Genomic DNA, 19,953 nt, shown 5'->3' on the forward strand with positions numbered 1-19,953 from the left:
CTTCTAAACACCAGTTCTCTGTTAAAATCAGCCATTCTAGAGTTATTAAGAACTGTTATTGGATGGTTAACCCTCATGTAAATAAATGTGTGGTATGTAAAATAAACTTGACACCTTTTGTCCACTTGGAAAAGTTTCTAAAGAAAATAAGCCCAAGTGATGTCAAGATACTAGTCATGAGCTTTATGAGTACTCTGAAGTAGTCCATTTGCATGAAAGAACTGAAAACATACTCCACACTGTATTTAAATGGAAATTTTGATTTAATGGTCTGCAAAATACAGCTACAGAAGTATATCTTTATATCAGCACTATAATTGTTCATTTCAGTATATATGTACAATATACACACACTTGCTATACTTCAGTGTCGTTAAAATATTACCAACAAAAACTCTGAGGTAAAAGTATAAGTATTTCCTACTTCAGAGAGGCACATGATGGGCTGAAGCATCAACTTACAGACATGGGATAATACCCATTAATAGAATTATATTAAATTTGATGTAAGAAATAACTATAATTTTAAAAACTCCCTAAGTAAGTTTTAGTGCCAAATTCTAACTCAAGACTACTCTGTTTAAATTATTTACTGGGCTTTACAATAAAAATGTTGACAGAATAATTAATTTTAAAACTTAAGTGCATACACTAATAAAGGGAAGGCACCTTTTTTCTTTTTTGTTTAATATCAAAACTCTTCAGTATCTTTTATTCTGCTAATGATCCATTTAATTCCCTGTGAATCACACAACAGAAGGAAGCTACAAACGAGTATAAGTAAATTATTTATTTTGAGGGGAGGAATGTATATGGTCTAGTAAGTTTACGATGACAAAAGAAGATCTGCATTTTATCTTACTGAAAGTTCAACCACGGGAGACTGAAATGCTTGCCAGCAGATTCCGAATCATGCAGACACCAATGAATGTACATCTTAATTACAGAGATTAGCTGACCAGAAGTTTCCATTACTATTAATGAGCTAACTGCAGAATATCGATCGTACATTTTGTGTCTTACCACACAGAACATTTCACAAATCTCAGGCCTGGAAAGATTTCCAGAGGTGAAGAAAGGTTGCCAAATCCAAACTAATCCCTCTCAAGAGAAATTATATAATTCAAGTATTTGTTAATAAAGCTTTACATTAAATGTATTTAATGTAAAAATGGTTAAAAATGGTTTAAAAATGTGTAATACCTCTAAAAAGGAAAAAAAATACTTGAAAACAATCTATTGAGGAATGATTTCCAAGCAGTAAGACAGGAAAGTAAGTAAAAAGTCAATGAAAAATTGGTTGGTAACAATGTGAAGGCAGATAGATTTTGAAGGGATACTTAACAAGAATGTTTTATAGTTGTGCATTAAGGTACTTCAGAGAAAACCGTTAGATCCATTTCCCACAAGAAGTTGTATATAGCTAGACTTCTGATATATAAACAGTTCTGCCATTCTCGGAAGGCCCATGTATGGGTTTCTTCTATATAAAGCTTCCTCATCGCCTCAACGGTTGAATAATAACCTCAACAGACATTTACAGCTCAAGCCTAAAACATTTATCCATAAATAACTTTCTACGCCACATACGTAAGTTGATCAGAAATTTCACCATAAAGAAGTCTACATGCCCATTCCAATCTCATCCTTACTAACTGGTGCTTTTTGAGCTCACTAGTTTGTGGCTGAAATTTCTCTTTCAACCAGATAGCCAATTTCGATGTGAAGGCTCCAAATGATAAAGAATTTATTGTATTCCTTCCTCAACAATGACTTCCGTAGTCACGTAATCTCACTGTTGACAATACATACTTTTTATTTCCTGTGCAATCTTGTTTACTTTAGCTTCCAGTCGTTGGACTTGGTTATGTCTTTGTCTAACAATTTAAAGAAATTTTAATTATCAGACATTTTATCCTTGTATCAATACTTTACCATTGACAAGTCTCTTAACGTCCTCTTCAATAAACTAAAGCACACTCAGTTCCTTTTGATACTAAAGGCTCATATACAATAAGCCCTAAGTAACTTTCAGGAAACAAGTCCAATTTTGAAAATATTATTTTCTACATATGACCTTGCATGCTGCTGTCTTCATCCAGGTTACTAATTAATCCATTTCGTTTATCAGAGACTAATACTTCTGTTCAGGATTTACTAGGAACAGATTTCTCCTTTCTCTGATAAAATATTCTTTAATTGAAAATGTATCCAAACACAAATGTTTTGAGAAAATAATCAAATCTTATGAAACCGCATTAGAATCACATTCTTTTGATTACCTCAGATTATCATTTTTAAGATTTATTATCAGTCAGTGCAGCTGATGCATGCCAAAAGCTGCATGCCCTTAGAAGATCAAATCTTTAAGTCAAAAACAAAACTCACTAAAAATAATGCAAAATACACCAGGAAATTTCAACAGATTCTGGATTATAACTTACTGCTTGCAATGTACTTATGACTATTATACTTGAACTTGTAAAAGTTAGATTAAATAAATGAGAGTTTTCTCTCAGAAAAACTCATAGAGATTTGCCATGTTATTCTATCCCTGAGACTCGTGAAACAGGTCTTTTTGAACTGAACAGATTTCCAGACCAACCATCGTCCAGTGAAATGATGTAACATCAATTAAGAAATGCCAGCTCAGTCTGCTGCTATTCATTTAGATAATCAAAAAGCATCCCATGTACATCTTTCATGTGCTAAACAATTAAGTAATGTATCAGTAATGCATCAGTGGGATTTTACCTAAACCATGAATATATGAAGACTCAGATAAAAAATAAATTGAAATGTTATTATACAATGAAATTACCTGTAATTCCAAATATCACAAAGAAACAAAGAAAACATTTTCCCCCAAATTCAAGCTATAGAATAATATCACTACTTAATACTACATAACTTTTATGCAGAACCAGTTTTGAACGTTAATAGTGCCAATTTAATCAGACATTTATTTTCTTAGATAGAATAATACTTTATCTTTGTAAGGAAGTGCCAAAATAAATTCTCATCTACCACACATTAATTTTCACTATCAAACAAAAACATCTGAGTTTAAGTCTACTATACTTTCCATTACTACTAGAATAATCAGAGAATTCTGGTCATTAAAAATGTGTATTTCATAAGAAATATTCTTATAAATTGAGTTGTAGGTTAAAATTATCCAGAGAATACTTAAGAGGAAAAGATTTCACCTTCATATAATAAAAGATATACGAATTTTTTTATAGGAGAAGACAGGAAAGGAAATTGCCAGAACGAAAGCTGCTTGTATAATAAAGCCATTACAAGGGAAGAGTTTGCTCAACAACCTGCAGATGACTGTCAGAAACATGGGAAATTTCCTATCAGTTTTAAAACGGTGCAACTTTTCCCTCCCCTTCCCTATCTGACATCAAGCTGAGCTGATGGAAAAGATAACGCTTCCAGTCTTCTGTCATTTCTATCCTGACAGAATTTACTTACCATCAGATCTGCTAACAAGGCTGCTCAAAACTATTCTCTACCCCCTTTCAGTCAAAATGAGCCAAAGTCAGGGAAGATGAAATAATTAAACAACTTTCAATTAATCTGTCTCATTTTGACAGAAAGAGGTTAGGGAACAATTCCCCAGGGAAAATTTATGCATATAGCCTAAGTTGTGCTCAGGATAGCTGAGAAGTGAAATACCAACTATTGCCTTTCCAAGCTACCCTAAGAATCCTGACAAAAGACAAATTGTTTTGAAATGGCTGTTCCCTCTTGCTGAAAGCAAACTTTCTTTTGGTACAAATAAAAGTATTTCATTATAATTGATTTCTTTCCTTTTATGTTTTAAATTATTTCTGAAAATTTGCCTGAACTCAAATAATTTCTTGAAATAAAAAAGTATATCTCAAAAATCATGAGGCAAAAAACATTCAGACTCTAGAATAGGATTTCATACATGTATATATATGTGTTTGGGTATACACACCTATATAGAGATTTGCATGTATGTGTGTACGTTTACACACTTATATACATATTGGCAAGAATTTCCTTACATTTCCTAGTATGCAACTCCAGGTCATACTACATGACCAGCAAATTCAATTGTTTCATCATAACATTTTTGCACTCTCTTCCCTAGAAAGAAGTGTGATCCAACAAAATATAATTTAGAGTGACTTTTTGAGGGAGTAATAACTCTGGACCCCATAGCAGGTCCTAGGCTCCATACTATGCAACTCATTTTAAGAAGTAAATCCAGAAACTTCAGGAAAGTGCAAGCTTAAGGTTTGACAAGTAAGCAAAGATTTGTAAAAGATTTCGTAGACAAGAAGGTAATACATTAGGGCTTTAGTTTCAATGTATCTTTTGCCAACTGGTCTTCAAATTTGTGAAGATACATGAAGTATTTAAACTTAGTTCCTAAAACATGAAGTTTATGCAAACGTCTTGGTATTGGCACTGCTATCTTACTTTTCTCACTAGTTCTCAAAGCTGCAGCCTGACCAGTACTAATTGTATTTATTCAACATAAAATTTTTATTTAATACACTGATGCAAAGGTGTTCAGACTAATGAAAGCTTCTGAAAGCTTTCTTCACTGTTGTGGTTTGCCTGTTTGCTTTTTAACAAAAAAAGGTTAGTACATATAACTTAAATTTTAATTGTGGTATTTCTTCAAATCCATTATCTACAAAATTCTGCATAACAGCAAGATAGTATAACTCTGCTTACACTGAACTACTTGAGTACTTCTGCTCTCACCTCTGTTGTCATATCCACAGCAATACTGACACAACACTCAAGAACCATGGGTTTGTAGCTTCAGTTCTCCATTTGTTAACTAGGAGGCTACTGTAGACCATCACTGGAGGAGTTGTTAATATTGCAGGCCTTAATATAGTGTAGTGGTTATCACATCTGCTTTACATGTTGAAGGTCTTGGGTTCAAGCTCCAGTAGAACCAGCATCAGGAAATCTTTGGGAGGTTGGACTAGATGACCTCCAGAGGTCCCTTCCAACCTTTGTGATTGTGATCTGTGACGTTTGTATGCAAATACAGTTCATCAGGACTTATTTACTCTAAGGGTAATCATCTCACTCAGCCTGAGAGGCTATCTAACTAGTGCAGATACAAAATCTAGGCTTCAGGTTATATTCTAAGTATATGAGAAAAGCCATGTACTCCCCGCTACACAGTCAGTGGAGCTGTCCCTCAAAGTTTATGGCTGAAGCAGGCTGGAAATACAAATTTAACTCTTTTGCAACAATCTACTACTTTGGAAAATTCTAAGGAGCAAGTATGTGAATTGCAATGGGGCACAGACCTCATCAAAGGAACACTCACTGAATAGTCTAAGCTGATGGGAGCTTGCTAGTTCAAAGAATTATAATGGCACAGTGGAAAGAAGAGCAATTGATTGCTCTGCAGGGAAGAGACTGACTGCTGGCCATCTTCAGCAGCACTACTCCAGAGCCAGCTCAAATCTCTTTTCTGTCAAGCTATCAAGTCTTTATGCAGTTCTGGACACAACAAAAGGAATGTGTGTGAAGAAAGCAATGTTCGCCATGAAGCAGGAGTCATACACGACCACCCACACAGAAAAGCAAACAAGGCAGTTGGTGAGAGGGAGATGAGACAACAGCTATTCTAGACGCAAACCTGGTTAACGGGATGGAATTGGTTAAAATATAAAAGACGAAAGGTAGTTGGGATGAGAGTGATCATGAAAGAGCACTGTTCACTAAACTGCATCAAATTTCAAACGCATCAACAAAAGCTAAATGTCTAATGCACTATGTAGGACATAGCTGATGTCCTAAGGTAGAGGCAAACTCTTCTAAATGGCAATGCTTGAGCAATAGATGCAAGTTATGCAAAACCACATCACTTATCCATCACAAACCATATTTTGCTTGAAGCTATAAATCCTGTTTGCATACTAAATTTATCTTATCATCAATTGTTCCATAAAAACGGCAGTCAAGCTACCATTGTTAAACAGTTAATATTTATTTACCTGAAAATAAGGATTTTAACTTCAAGAATATTCACATTTTCCTTTTTGATCATTTCTATGATCATCACTCATAATTTGCATTGCAACTCTCTAGTGCAGAAATCTGTCCTTTACTTTTACATTAACTTACTGTGAGAACATTTACTGACCAAAGTAAATTAAAAAATGACACTTTAGCATCCTGTCTTGTGGAGCAGAGTAGTTGCAAGTTTGAAACAAGTATTTGACAAAAGTCTAATAATTTAGTTGCAACCTAAATATAAAACTTTATTTCTGAAAATAGGAAGCTACTTCGCTGAAATAACTTCACCTACTTAACTGGAGATAGATTTACCCTGAAGCAAAATTTATCTCTAAGTACCTTATTAAGGAGGGTCACTTGAGGATGGCAGTCAATATTCCCTAAGATACATTTTAAAGACTATGAACATTAACTTAACTTTCTAAAGGGTGGGGGAGGTAAGACTCGTGAGAGGAATTTTCTACAGTAAACCAGCTGTTAAGCAACCCCAGTCCTGGCTGCAATGACAAATCACAAAGTTCAGGACTGCTAAATTTCAAGTTTGGCTGTGATTCTGCTTCTAAAAGGAAAAAATATATGAGAATAGGAACATAGAACACCTGTTGCTGGAGCATTTAATATCACTGAGCTCTCTTGCTTATTCATACAGAAATACCCATCACATGTTAATAAGAAAACATCCAAATAACAAAAACAGTATTATCCGTTTCCTCTTGCACCTTCGTTTTAATATAGGAGTCAACCGATATTTTGGAATGATATAAACAGTTACTTACATCTTAAAATGCAGTGGCTTAAAAAAAAAAAAAAAAGAAAAAAAGAAAAGAAAAGAAAAAGCCACTCTGCTCAGGGATATTTCCAGAGAAGAATAATTTTTAAAGTCCCCCTCGTTTTCAAAGTTTTCCTTCACTTTTAGACAAAGCATTAATGTTGGTATTTCTGTTACTATAAACTTTAATTCAGTGCTGTAGACTCACTCAACATACCAGTGATAAATTAGGTGACAGATCCTTTTCTTAAGTCTACATTCCAAATAAGCCTGAATAAGGCGGTGAAGGTGTTAGGAAAAAGACAAAGACATTATTTATCATATATTGTAGCTGAGCCTTGTCTGGAACGGCAATGAGTACATGCGACTACCAGGGCCTTAGCAGTATTCAAAATCTTTCAAGATCAGCTGTGGGGCACAAAGTTCTGAGTAACATACAGCCAGGCATGAAAAGATCTAGTGACAGCCTGCATGATAAGACAGCTTAAACCAAATTAACACCAATATCAAAAAGAGCTTTGAATGTATGCTTTAAAAACACTGAAAATTGGTATGAATTAACAATAGCCAAATTAATGAAATGATTATTTGCACAAGGCAAACTTTTAAAGACAGAATTACCACACTGTTTCATGAACAACACAGTTAATTTTCTACATGCTACTGTGTATCTATTTTACTGTAAGCACCTTAAATGTTGAAAAAAAAGAAACAGTAGAGTTTTTTAAGTTTTAAAGAGCCATCATCCGAAATATTTTCAAAGAAAACAGTCATAGTGAAGTCTATGTGAATTACTTCCACTATGAATTACGTATAGTCACTAACAAGCACATAAGCGTACAGGAACCAAAGCAGGTTAACTTAAGAAGATTTCAGACTTAATTCTCCAACTCCCAAGGCTAGGGTTTGGCTCATTCCAGTGTGTAAGCTGACCAGTTTCTGTTTATCTAACAGAAGAGCTGAAAGGAACAGGACCTTTTTCTTACATAGTCTTGCTCTCAGCTCAAACACTGTGTCCCTGAACAGTCATACAAAACACACTGAGACTCCCTGGTGGTAACCCCTATATATGCAGTCTGAAGTTGTAATAAATTTACAAATAGTCCAATTTCAAAGACATTACAGTCAAAACCTATTCTTAAGATTTAATTTAAAAAAAAAATCTAAAGCAAATTTGAATTGCATGAATAAATGCCATGAAACAGACCATGTTTCAAAACATTTCTTTTATAGTAACAATCCTAAGAGCCTTCATTTGGATTATGTTTTACTTAAGCTACTACTACAGCCTTAATCACCTGAAAGGAAACTCAAGTGTGTAAAAATATCTATCTCTAGGTAAGAATTTGAGTTATAATAGGTTTACACTAAAATGCTTTTCAAATTATCTTTTCCTTTTAAATATTTACTCTTTTTCTTCAGTTTTACAAGTTACTTGAAAAGTTTGCTTTTCAACTTGTTCCTGCATCATGAAAACTCCTGGTTTCAACACAGAAGATAAAGCCTTTTTTCTTAATTTATTTTTAAGCCGCATGCAAGCAATAGCTGTTCAACTAAAGAGACAGATAATGCAAATGCTACAGTATAAAATATACTCTACAGCACTGCAAATAGCTCTAATATGCAATTTATGAACAACTGTTTTTGCAACAAGTAGTATAAATATTAGAATCAAGACCAAAATATAAGGATGAGGGATTAACCACACATCAACACCTCACAGTTGCTCCTCTTTGAAAATAAAGTGAATGAAGAAGACACTGCTATTCAGCATACCTAGGTCCTCAAGCAACATGGCCCTCGTTCATGAATTGTTACAGTAACTTCCAAGCTTCTTATCCAAGAACCAAAAACTTTCATACCCTCCTTGCAAGCATCTCTGAAACCAAACATTGGCTCAGGCCACCTACTTTAGAGCACACAGAAGCTCCCCACACAGAAATACTGATGAAGCCAAAGGAGAAGTTTCAGTTTAAGAATTATTTCTGGATTTGGCAGTCTTGCTTTAGTATTCCATGTGATGACCAGCAGAGACTCAAGCCAACAAGACTAGAAGATGTTCAACCTTTCTTCATGCTTGCTACAGGCAACAGTGGTTTCACTGCCCTATATCAGTACACTCAGAATTGACCCTCTACCAGAGCCCATTTTGGTACTGAATGTTTGGTGTCCTCCTCCACACATGCCAGTTGTGGCAGTTTCTTCTCCAATGTGAGAATTAATCTCAGCATCTAGAGATGCAGATGACACTACATTCTCTTATTCTACCTTATATTGACACTTAGCACAAATTTTATGTTGTAAGTAATACAAATTTATTGCAAAGTTTCCAGAGCTCATCTTCATTGCATATGAGAAGCAATGCACTGTCAGGATAAAAAAAGACTTTGAGATGAGTAGGTATTTGATTTCACAACACTAAAAAACTTTTCATTTGTGCTTGTATGGATATAAGTCTGCTTGACAGATAAAAAAAAAAGCATGGAGAAAAAAACATCAAGGAGCGCATGCCTCAAATCACTTTCTTGTGGAAAGACACATTCGGCTTTTTCTCTCAAGTAAAATGCTGAGACAACCTCGCAAACAGTTAACCTATATACATAGAAACCACAGCGACTCTAGATATAAACGCACTGCAAAAGTATTAAATAATTTGATAAGAATTGACATCTGCATTTCCAACAGTAGTATACCATGATATTCTGCTCTAATTATTAATTGTAACTGAAGAATATCACAAGAACGTAAGAAATGTTCAGCTGAATCTGACCACGGATTCTTCTAGCCTCTCTGAAATTAATATAATACAGAAATTTTAGAGTAGCTGTTTTTCCTTTTTCCAAAAAATCACTAGACAGTACCCACCACTTACTAAAAGCCACTCTTCCACTTGTGCATTCTTTAATATTACAAAAGCAATGGCAAAATCCACCACCAAAAAGAAGCCAGAAAATCATCCAAAACTGATATTGACCACCACTGACATTTAGTAAGGAATGTGCATTTTGAGAAGATACTATTCACTAACAAACCTTCACACAATGTAATTCATGAAAATAATGCTTGTATTTCTCTTCAAATTAATATACTTTTGAAGCTCATGAGGTATTGGCAGGATCAGTCCCTACTCAGACTACTACTTCTTTAAAATACAGTTCCAGTCTTAAGTTAATTACTGATTAAACCTTTAAGACTTAATTGCTTATAGTATTATTTAAAAGAATTCCTCCACAGATGGAGTACTGTCTTCAACGTTCAAGTCCTGTGTTGCAAATTAAGCAGCCCACATGGTTACTTTCCACATGCCATGCCCCAAGCCTGGAAAAACCTGTCACTAGTATGAAATAAAATGAAATAGGTTTGAAATATTTTTCCTGTAATGTCAGCCTTTCACTGTCCCTGAAAATGCAATTATACTTCTGTTTATAGCAGTGTTTATCTAGATTTTACTTACTTGACCAGACCATTTAAATTCACAGCGATTTAAGCATCAGAGATGTACCAATTCTGTATTTGGTTGGTTAGACATTTGTTTACATGGGACAAAATTAGACAACCTTGAAAATTTATAATATGCTAATTTATTTTTCATTATCTACCAACTATTCAAGCTTGTAAAGAAGTAGGAAAATAGTCCCTCTTTACATTTAAATGAGCAACAAACATTTTAAAACAACTATTCTAATACTTTATGAATATTTCTATTAAGGAATTAAAACTTTTGTGGCTACAAGCTTAAAAAAAAAGATGTAGTTGACTTTGTTTTCATGTGTTTTTAGGAATAAAATACTCCATAAAGCACAATATAGTATTTAAGTTTTGTTCTTCTGGCACAGTCTTAACAGCAACTGGGAACTGTACAAATATGTCCAAGTGTTAGGTTGGTAAGTCACTTTGGAAAAAGGATCGTTTAAAGCAATTAAAGCTTCCTGGTTACTATTGAAAAGACTACAGAAAAAGGAAGGAACAATTCACTCTTCCACCTCTGTGCTGTCAGTCTGGAGCAAAGGGAACTGCATATTTGAAACATCAGTTCAAAACTCATTCTTGATCTTGCTGACTGCTGCAGTGAGTTTAGTAATTAATGCAATTGCCACAATAACGTTTTGTGATTTGTTTCCTACCACAAAGATCAAAAAGTCACAAACTTATTTCCAATAGTCTCTTTGACACTTGTCAAATAATATCAACCAACATTAATTACAGTTAACTTAAAACTTGCAACTTCCAATTGAAATCTTCTATCTTCCTAGTGAATTCATTTACATTCTAGTCTCTAAGTGAAAATCATTCTAAATTGAAGATATACCAGGAGATAAAGTGAGGCATTAAGTTTTGTGCAAGAAAGTTTGTAATTCACCATATTTAACGAACTCTTTCTCATGAAGTATCACAATACTAAAGCACTAAAGCCAAACAAGCCTCTCCAAAAGCTGACAAAGCCCGTCTGACAAAGACAGGCGTTGATACTCACCCGTCATTGGAACATGTCAAAAATTCCTCCTTTATTTTAGGATGCCAACAGCCTGAATTGAGCATTGCTGTATGACCCTAAGAAAATAAACACATAGCTACTGATCAAACTCTACTAAGAGAAGAAAAGTTTAAAGTACTTATTTTTAGGAACCTATTTTATAAAACCATAGCATTATTAACTATCAAGACATGCCTCTTTGGTCAGTCACTGCATGAGCAAACAGAGATCTTCAATTAACAGCCCTTTGAATAAATAAGAGTGAATATAATGAAGTAACTTCAGGAATGGGAGATAAAAAAGAAAATACTTAGTGTAAAGATGCACTTTAAATGAGAAGTAAATCAAATCTGTTTGAAAGATTGAAAATGTTATAATAATATATACAAAAACACTCAAAAACATGAGAAAGGTTTGTCTTATTCAGTGCCTCTCCTTCAAGAATCTTAAAAGGTTTTATAAATATTACTCAAATCCATAAAATGGAACCATGGAAAAACTGAGGGAAGAATCAAACCCTTCTGACCAAAGGAATGACTGACTGAAATCAAAATGATTTAACAGATTTTATATATCTTAATTCCTTCCATCCTGGCTTATTTTCATTTTGGAATTACAGAAACCCAGTCATTTCTTTCATTTATATTTTTTCTTACATCTGTAAGATGGCATCATACTACTACACAGGGAACTGCTTTTTTTCCTCTAAGGAGGACTGCAATTCAGAGAAAGGATGAAACAATACACATCAGCATGGTGCCGTGTGAGCTGTTCTGAGCTACACAAAAATCCTTTATCGAGAATGATACAGTACAAACACTCGATGCCGAACTAAAGTGCATTAGCCTTCTTAGTGCAAACAAAGGAAATAGAATTCTAGAGCCAAGATGGAGTTACCTTAAGTTGAGTTTTTCATAGAAGATTATAAGTTGTAAATTGTCTGCCCTATTCCTTTAGTTGGAAATATCGGAAGGTAAAATTTTATCCAAATGTAAGATACTGCTATTATGACAACTTAGAAGATAAAATGCCTTTGTCCACTTGGCTTTACATCTTTGAAGTACAGGCACATGCTCATCAACTACATTTAAACAGAAATTTGGAAAACTTCAACACCTGAATTATTTCATTTTGCTTTAAGTACAAATACAGAAATACCAAAAAGTAAATGGGGCAATATAAAAAAAAAAATACCATTTTGACTATAGGACAATATACTGGAATTCCAAAAGTTTACAACAGAAAAAAAAATCTGTATTATTTTTTTAAATAAACAAGAGCTAAAGCAGATGTTACCATTTGATGGTTTTATATACATATATCACTAGCCAAAAGAAATAGTGATCTGACTACAAGTTTTGCTTCAGGCAGAACAGTATTTAGACTAGTTATTTGGCAATATACTTTACAAGCAATACATAAATCAACTTTATCTTCCATTTGAGCAGTAGATTTTATCACTACTTTTCAGGCTATTAAGCTATTTATAAAACTGACCTGATTTAAATCATATATGTAAACACAATCCTTCTCTCACAGTTTCTGGAAATAAGACAGCAAAGTGATCAAAACCCAATCAAAAGCTTTTAATTTTTTTTCAAAATTATGGGTCAAATTATGAGTTCTCCATTTGCATTTTTAACCTCACATAAAAATGTGCACTTTGTTGCGTATTAGTCATCTACACTGGGCATGGAAGTAAATCAGCCTCACATCCCTTCCTCAATAGGGGCAGACTGGATCAGCAATGGATACACAACTCCTAAAGGTGAGGGTAAAACAAAGCAAGAGACTAGATTAGATCAATCATTTCTAATTTTTGTTCTAGCTGGTTGGACGGGGTAAGGAGAAAGCTGGCAATTTTTACTATCTACACCTTTAAAGAGATGAATTTTGTCATAGAATTACAGGAAGGTTAGTTGGAAAAGATCTCTGGAGGCCACTCAGCACAACTTTCTGCTCAAAGCAAGATGACAGCCAACACTACGAGGTCAGCCACAGCTTTGTCCAGTCATGTCTTGAAAATCTCCCATGAGTGGAGATCCCACACCTTCCCTGAGTAACCTGTTCCTGTACGGCACTAACTTCCTTCCGAGAAAATTCAACTGATGTCCAGTCTGAGGCTTTGAAACCACAGCTTAGGGCTGTGACCTCTGTTTATACTGTCCGCTACTATGAAGTTTCACTCCATCACCTTTCTTAACTCTCCTCCAGTAGCTGTAGAGTATTACTAGACCGCCATCCACCTCTTCACCAGATTAAAATTCTGCACAAATTGCTCAACCTCTCTTCACAGTGCACAGACTCTAGAAGCCTGAAGGCCTCTAACGGACCCTTTCTGGTTACTCTACATCGATCCTGAAACAGAGGACCCCAAACTAGACACTGTATTCCAGACTCAACAGAAGCTGCAGTGAGTAAAGGGAGATAAAAACTGCCTCTGATCTGCAGACCATGTGCCTCCTAATGCAGCCTGGTTTACACTTTGTCTTATACGCAGTGAGCGCACACTGTTAGTTCACATTCAAACTGGCATCCACTGTAATTTGAGCTCCTTTCTAAGGCAGTCAGTTCCCAGCATATATCAATACACAGCGTTACTCCATCAGAGGGGCAGGGCTTTGTGCTCTTCCTTATTGAACTTCTAGTGCAAAACTACATCATATTGTTTGTCTTCTTGTATGCAGTTCATTTCTTACCTTACCTTAGTGTTCGTCATATCCACAATGTACTGGTCTCCTTTTATGCACTCCATTACAGGGAAACCATCTCTGTCAAGAACTTTTGCCTGCGAGTTACCAGAGACAACAAGAATAACATCTCCTGTGCTGCTATACTGTAAGGACTTGATTTGGTGACTGGAGAGGGGTCGGGGGGAGAAACACACACACACACAAAAGAGAGAGAAACAGAGAATATGTTTCAGTTAAATTCAGTTCTTGTAAGCCAATATTAAAAGTGTCAACAGTAAGATAATGTACAGTAGAAACAGACCCATGTACATTCCTATAATATAAATAAGAAAAAAAGATATTAATGGATTTTTATTAACATGTGTCACTTTACTTTCTTCAAAAAGAGCATATCAAGCAATAATATTTACAAAGTTGGTATCCAAAAGGTAATTTCTGGCAAACATATTTACTTTAAGAATGCCCTTGTAATTCTAAGCGAAGAAGCACCACAGATTCAGCTCTTCACCATTGAAAATTCTGTTTTGTCTTCTCAAAAGCATCCTCTATATTTACAGTAATGTATAAGTTACTATAAAAAGATTTGTAGTGCTAAAAAACTCAATTGTACAACAGAAATTTAGTCAGCTGTCAGCATTCTTCCACCTTTTTCTATGCTCAAGGTTACAGTTTAATCAAACGCATGAAGCTAAATGTACCACTAAGTCTGAAAACAGGACAGTACATAACAATTTACCTAGTCTTTCTATGTGTTAGATGATTGCTCATTTGCTGTAAAGGGTTTCTTATGCACACAATATATGTACATAAGAGATCCTTAGAGCAAATTAACTCCAAGTGTATCACAGATTCAGCTCCTCAGGGCTGAAAATTCTTTTTCATCTTCTCAAAAGCAGCACCTATGTTTATAGTAGCTTCCAAAATGTCTGCAGCCCTTCCCAACTTGTTACTATCTGCCAATTGAATAAAGGTTCTCTTTATTTGGTGATCCAAGTCATGAATAAAAATATTAGTGGTTAGCACCGGGACTTCTATGTCTCTTTAGTCACACAATGAAATACCATTATTACCATATATGGCCTTCCAACCTGTTGGACCACTGTCTCATACAAAGGGCATTTTCCGTTACTTTGCCAATATGAAAGACACGTAAGATAGTATCAAGAACCTTGGAGCTGACAAAGTATAGCAAATTCTTAATTCCTTTTTCACATCCAGAAGACCTATCACGTGATCAGATTGGATCAGCAGAGTCTGTTCTTAATAAATCTAAAAGATTAGATGTTCCAGAAAAAAAAAATTAAAGCCACATGTTCAGTTAAACAGAATCTGTAATTCTTGGAAGAACCATTCCATTCATATCAAACTACCTAGATACAATGAAGGCAGAGGGTTTCACAAGGAAGTTGAAATGGAATGGTAAACCAATTCACCTTGCGATGGAAAGTTGTATCAGAAGCTTAATTACAAAACCATGATTTCAGCCTCATCATAGAACAAGAATCAATGGATTACTATCAGTATACAGTAGTTCCCATCATTAAACTTTTAACTGAAAATGTTTATGAAAATACCACGCTACAATATGGGAACCATACAATTCTGTACGTGTTCATGAAAACTTTACCAGAAGTATTGACTTTTCGATTCAGAAGGATCAAGAAAAAGACCTCAATAACAACAAAAGAATCACAAAAACAAAATACAGATTTTAATTCAATTGTCTGTATTAAGATACGAATGTCAAAGAGCAATTTTTTGTGCTGACTGTTGACTATCTCAAGAAGTAGAGAAGTCAAAGGTTAGCCTGCACTCCAGGTGAAGAAAACTGTTTCCTAGCTGTCACCCAGAAAGACAATATAGCAATGAAACCTAATGAAAGTCAGATTTTTTGGGACCATCCTTTTCAAATCCTTACATTTAAATGGGAAATTTCTTAAATATTTTTAACTGTTACTCTGTTTCCATGTCAAAAGCAAAATTTTTTCAAATGTACAAAATCTACCTATTACTTGCTTTGATAAAATATGGAAACACTGCTACCTAGTGCTAGCTACTGTCTGTGATTCACCACCACCATAATGACAGCAAAGAGTATTAAATAACAACTTTCTTACGAAATCATACTATATTGCCTCTACTGCTGAAAACAATCCAAAGCAAGCAACACAGGCCTTAAGAAATAACAGTTCAGACTACTAGCTTCTAGTAGTTTTTAACTAATGAAACTAGTCTTCTAAGTAGTTTCTAACTAGTTTCTAGCATTAGTTTTATATTTTATCAACTAGAGATTAGCTTTAAATATCAAAAAAGGATCAGTTATTTCTTCTTAAGGTAACATCTGAAGTGCCAACTCCGCGCAATCCCAGATAAAATGTGAATAACATAACAAAACTGTTCAATTTTTAACACAAGGTAAATTGTTGCCCTATAGGCCACTAGCTTCCATTTTGCAGAACACTATTTTCAAAAGCATTTTCAATGAAAATATTAATGATGAAGTATACAATAGTTTTTGTTGACCAACTGTAGTAAATTGATCGAGAAAATTTAGGACAGAAATCATGGAGTAATACGAAGATGACAAAAAGGATTAACTAGAAGTAGGGAGACAGCTGATGAATCAGAGATCCATTTTTAATCTTAATGAGAGCTTCAACATCTCTCAGCATTCTGCTTTATGCACACAACTCATTGCAGGATGTTTTATCTGAAGCGAGTATCCCTTTGTCATCCTACAAGGTTACAGCCCGTGACAAGGACGACAGAGAAGACAGGAGAGTGTATACTCTCCACACCTTACCAGACATATAGTGTGTCATATTTTGACACACTAATAAAAAGTGAACAACATTACTTCATATTAATGCTTCAACTGCACGGTTAATTTACCCACAATTAAGGTTCAGCAAGCTGTGCATCTGTCAGCTAGATATGGACGGCCATGGCATCAAACCTCTCCCCAATAAACAAAACATCTCCCTAAAAAAACACTATTCAAGTGCATCATGAAATTGTATTTCTGTATCAAAGGAGTATCCTTCTTTTGATGAAGAACATATCCTAACAACTTTAAGGAAACTATTTTTTAATATAAAATTTTATATCAGTAAAATTAACACTCAGATGATCAACAAAACTTTGAGTGTGCAAATTCTAACCAAACCATTTATAGTTTATAGGGTAGTGACTTTATGATTGACTCAGCAGTAGCTATTATCTGTTAAATCTCTCCTAAGTCTGTGAATTATTGCACAGAACACATTAAACACTGTAAAATATATTTTAAAAGTTCAGCATTGACCGTAGTAATGTAAACTAAGCATAAGTTTCTCATTCAAACAATTTCTGACAAAACTGATTGCATTACGATTCAAAAGCCAAAAATTGCTTCAAGCACCCTATTATGTAATGTGAACTGGCAGCCAAACTGGCCTATGTATTATAAACTCTAAGTTTTAGTAGAAAGAAGACTTTCAAATCTAGGAATTTCCAAAACAGATCAGAGGCAATGTCTGAAACAGCATCATCCTGTGCCTCAAGAGCAAAAATGGATACTTGCACAGCAGAGGGGAAAGGAGGCTAGCTGCATTTAGCTCAGAGGAAATACTGAAAAAAATAAGAAGAAACCTGCAAGAGACAGGGAACAGTATCTGAATTCTAGAATAATCTCTGTAGACAACCAACAAATTTAGTCTAAAGATTTCATCGGACTCAACTTTAGAACAACAAACAGGTGATAGGAATTAAAAATCTTCTGCATAGTTGTATCTCCAAGAACTCTTTCCATTCCACATGATCCATACATACATCAAAATATTCCTGAGCCATATCTGGGTAGAATAAAGTACTTAGCTAGTTGTATTTTTCCTACTGTAATGTTGAAACTGTCAAAAGAAAATAATCTATCTCTAAAGAACAGGCTCATGTTTTGTTCTAATCGTTGAGATTTCGTAACCAAAAGATTTTAAAATGGCACCAAAAGATTATTTTTGCTTGATGTATGCCTCCTGCATGAAGAAAATTAAGCCATTATACATGGTCAAGCAGCCTGCTCTAGAAAAAAAAAAAAGAAAAAAAACTTTTTTTCTGAGAGAATCCACAATACATAAAGGCTCAATCTTCTAACAAAATTGTCTTCCAGACACTAAAATAAAAAAAAACTATAACATTATTAACATGGCACTGCTCATCATTTGATCAATACTGTCTCAGTGCTTTTTTTTGTCTGCCTGAACACGCTTTGTATTCATTTTAGATTTTTACATAACTGTCTTCTAATAGGGAACAGCACCCGATCTTACAGCACCTAGCACAATGGGAACATGAATCCAACAGTTACTCAAATCAGGTGAAAAAATTAGTCTGAGGGGAGGAAAAGAAAGAAGAAATATTTTCACAGCCTTTAGCTACAGAAAAAAGTTGGTAATTGCGCAACATAGCTTTTAAGATGACATTCAGAAATTGGTTCCATAAGCAGGGTATTTGTACGGCCCCAGAAGTTACTGCTTTTCAGATGTTTATTGGAGTATGACCAAGAGTGAGGTTCTGCAGAGGCAATTCTTAAAGAAAACATTTTTGGTTCTTATTAATGTTAAAGCAAAAGTCTTGGGAAACTTACAAAAAAAAAGTCCACTTTAATAGCATTAATTCAAGACATTTAGGCTTAAAGCTGCCAAACTTGCAACATATAATACTTTCTGCCAAGACCTGAAAAACAGAGCTACATGCAATGGCAAAATTCAGACACATGTATAATTTCTCGACATGTAACCCAAGTTTGCTTTAGGCTTGCTTTTGTCTTCAACTCAAAGGTGTGGTTAGAAGGTACTGCTTTTATTGTCTTTTTTTTTTTTTTTTTTTTAACATTCCAAATCCAAGGAGAAATTAACAGAGTAATTTGATATTATGCTACAGAATAGACTCTGGACAATATGGAATTTTTCTCAGGAATTTTGTCTTTAAAGTGAAGTAAATTTATGGCTCCAGAGCTAGATTTCTACTAAAATCTAAAGCTTCCAAATCAGAACTCTTCAGAATTCTGTGAAACTGTTGTCTGTGAATGCTAGTAGTTCCTGGAATAAAATAAAAAATAAATACATGGGTATATGGTTATATAATTTCCATTATAGTGTTTACCACATGCTTCAATGTTAGTATGACAGAACCTTTTCTTGAGATTGTCTCTTTTTAAGAGGCAGAGCTACAGTTCACTTTACATTTACAAAACGGTATCGAAGAGATATTTAGTTAATATATTTTAAAAAGCAAAAAATTAGGACATGAGAATTACAAGATAAGTGAAGTTGAAATAGTTATTCTTTTTTTAATGTATTTCATTTAGATTTCAACCCTCAAACCAAGAGAATGAACATTTTACCAAAAGGTCACATAATAAAGTTCATGCCATTAAACAAAAAGTGTCTGAGATAACAAGCACTTCAAACTCACAATATTTACGACCATTTTTTTGCCAAAGGGAAGTCACAAATATGTCTGCAGGCTGTTTTCCTTGAAAGGGGACCTTAACATATGCTGTCATCCAGTCCATTAATCATCATCTTAGCACTTTGCAGAACTCACTCCAGTAGCTCCGTATCTCTCTCATACTGGGGAGCCCAGAACTGGACACAGCACTCCAGGCCTGGCCTTCCCCAGGGCTGAGCAGAGCGTCAGGATCACCTCCCTCGACCTGCTGTCAGTGCTCTTCCTAATGCAGCCCACAATACCATTGGCTTTCTGGGCCACCAGGGCACATTGCTGGCTCGTAGTCAACTTGTTGTCCACCAGGACTCCCAGGTCCTCTGCCAAACTGCTTTCCAGCAGGTCAGCCCCCAGCCTGGGCTGGTGCACAGGGCTATTCGTCTTCTAGGTGCAGGATGCTGCCCTTCCCTTTACTGAACTTAATGATGTTCTTCTCTGCCCATTTATAGGTACCGTAACTAGGAAACTGAAAGAATCCTAATATGAATAAATCTCTTTCAAATCTG

General features: G+C 34.8%; 1 protein-coding gene across 2 annotated transcripts in view; it reads right to left on the reverse strand.

The window, feature by feature from the left end:
• WDR70 (WD repeat domain 70) overlaps positions 1 to 19,953 on the reverse strand; it is a 141,106-nt gene that overhangs the window by 78,900 nt on the left and 42,253 nt on the right. For both annotated transcript variants that reach the window (XM_062599421.1, XM_062599420.1), the window contains exons 8-9: positions 13,975 to 14,128; positions 11,271 to 11,347 (exon numbers count right to left, since the gene is read on the reverse strand). In XM_062599421.1, coding sequence (XP_062455405.1) covers positions 11,271 to 11,347; positions 13,975 to 14,128 — 231 coding nt within the window. The remainder of the gene's footprint in view (positions 1 to 11,270; positions 11,348 to 13,974; positions 14,129 to 19,953) is intronic.

Source organism: Rhea pennata, chromosome Z (genome assembly GCF_028389875.1).
Source record: "Rhea pennata isolate bPtePen1 chromosome Z, bPtePen1.pri, whole genome shotgun sequence".
NCBI classification, from domain to species: domain Eukaryota; kingdom Metazoa; phylum Chordata; class Aves; order Rheiformes; family Rheidae; genus Rhea; species Rhea pennata.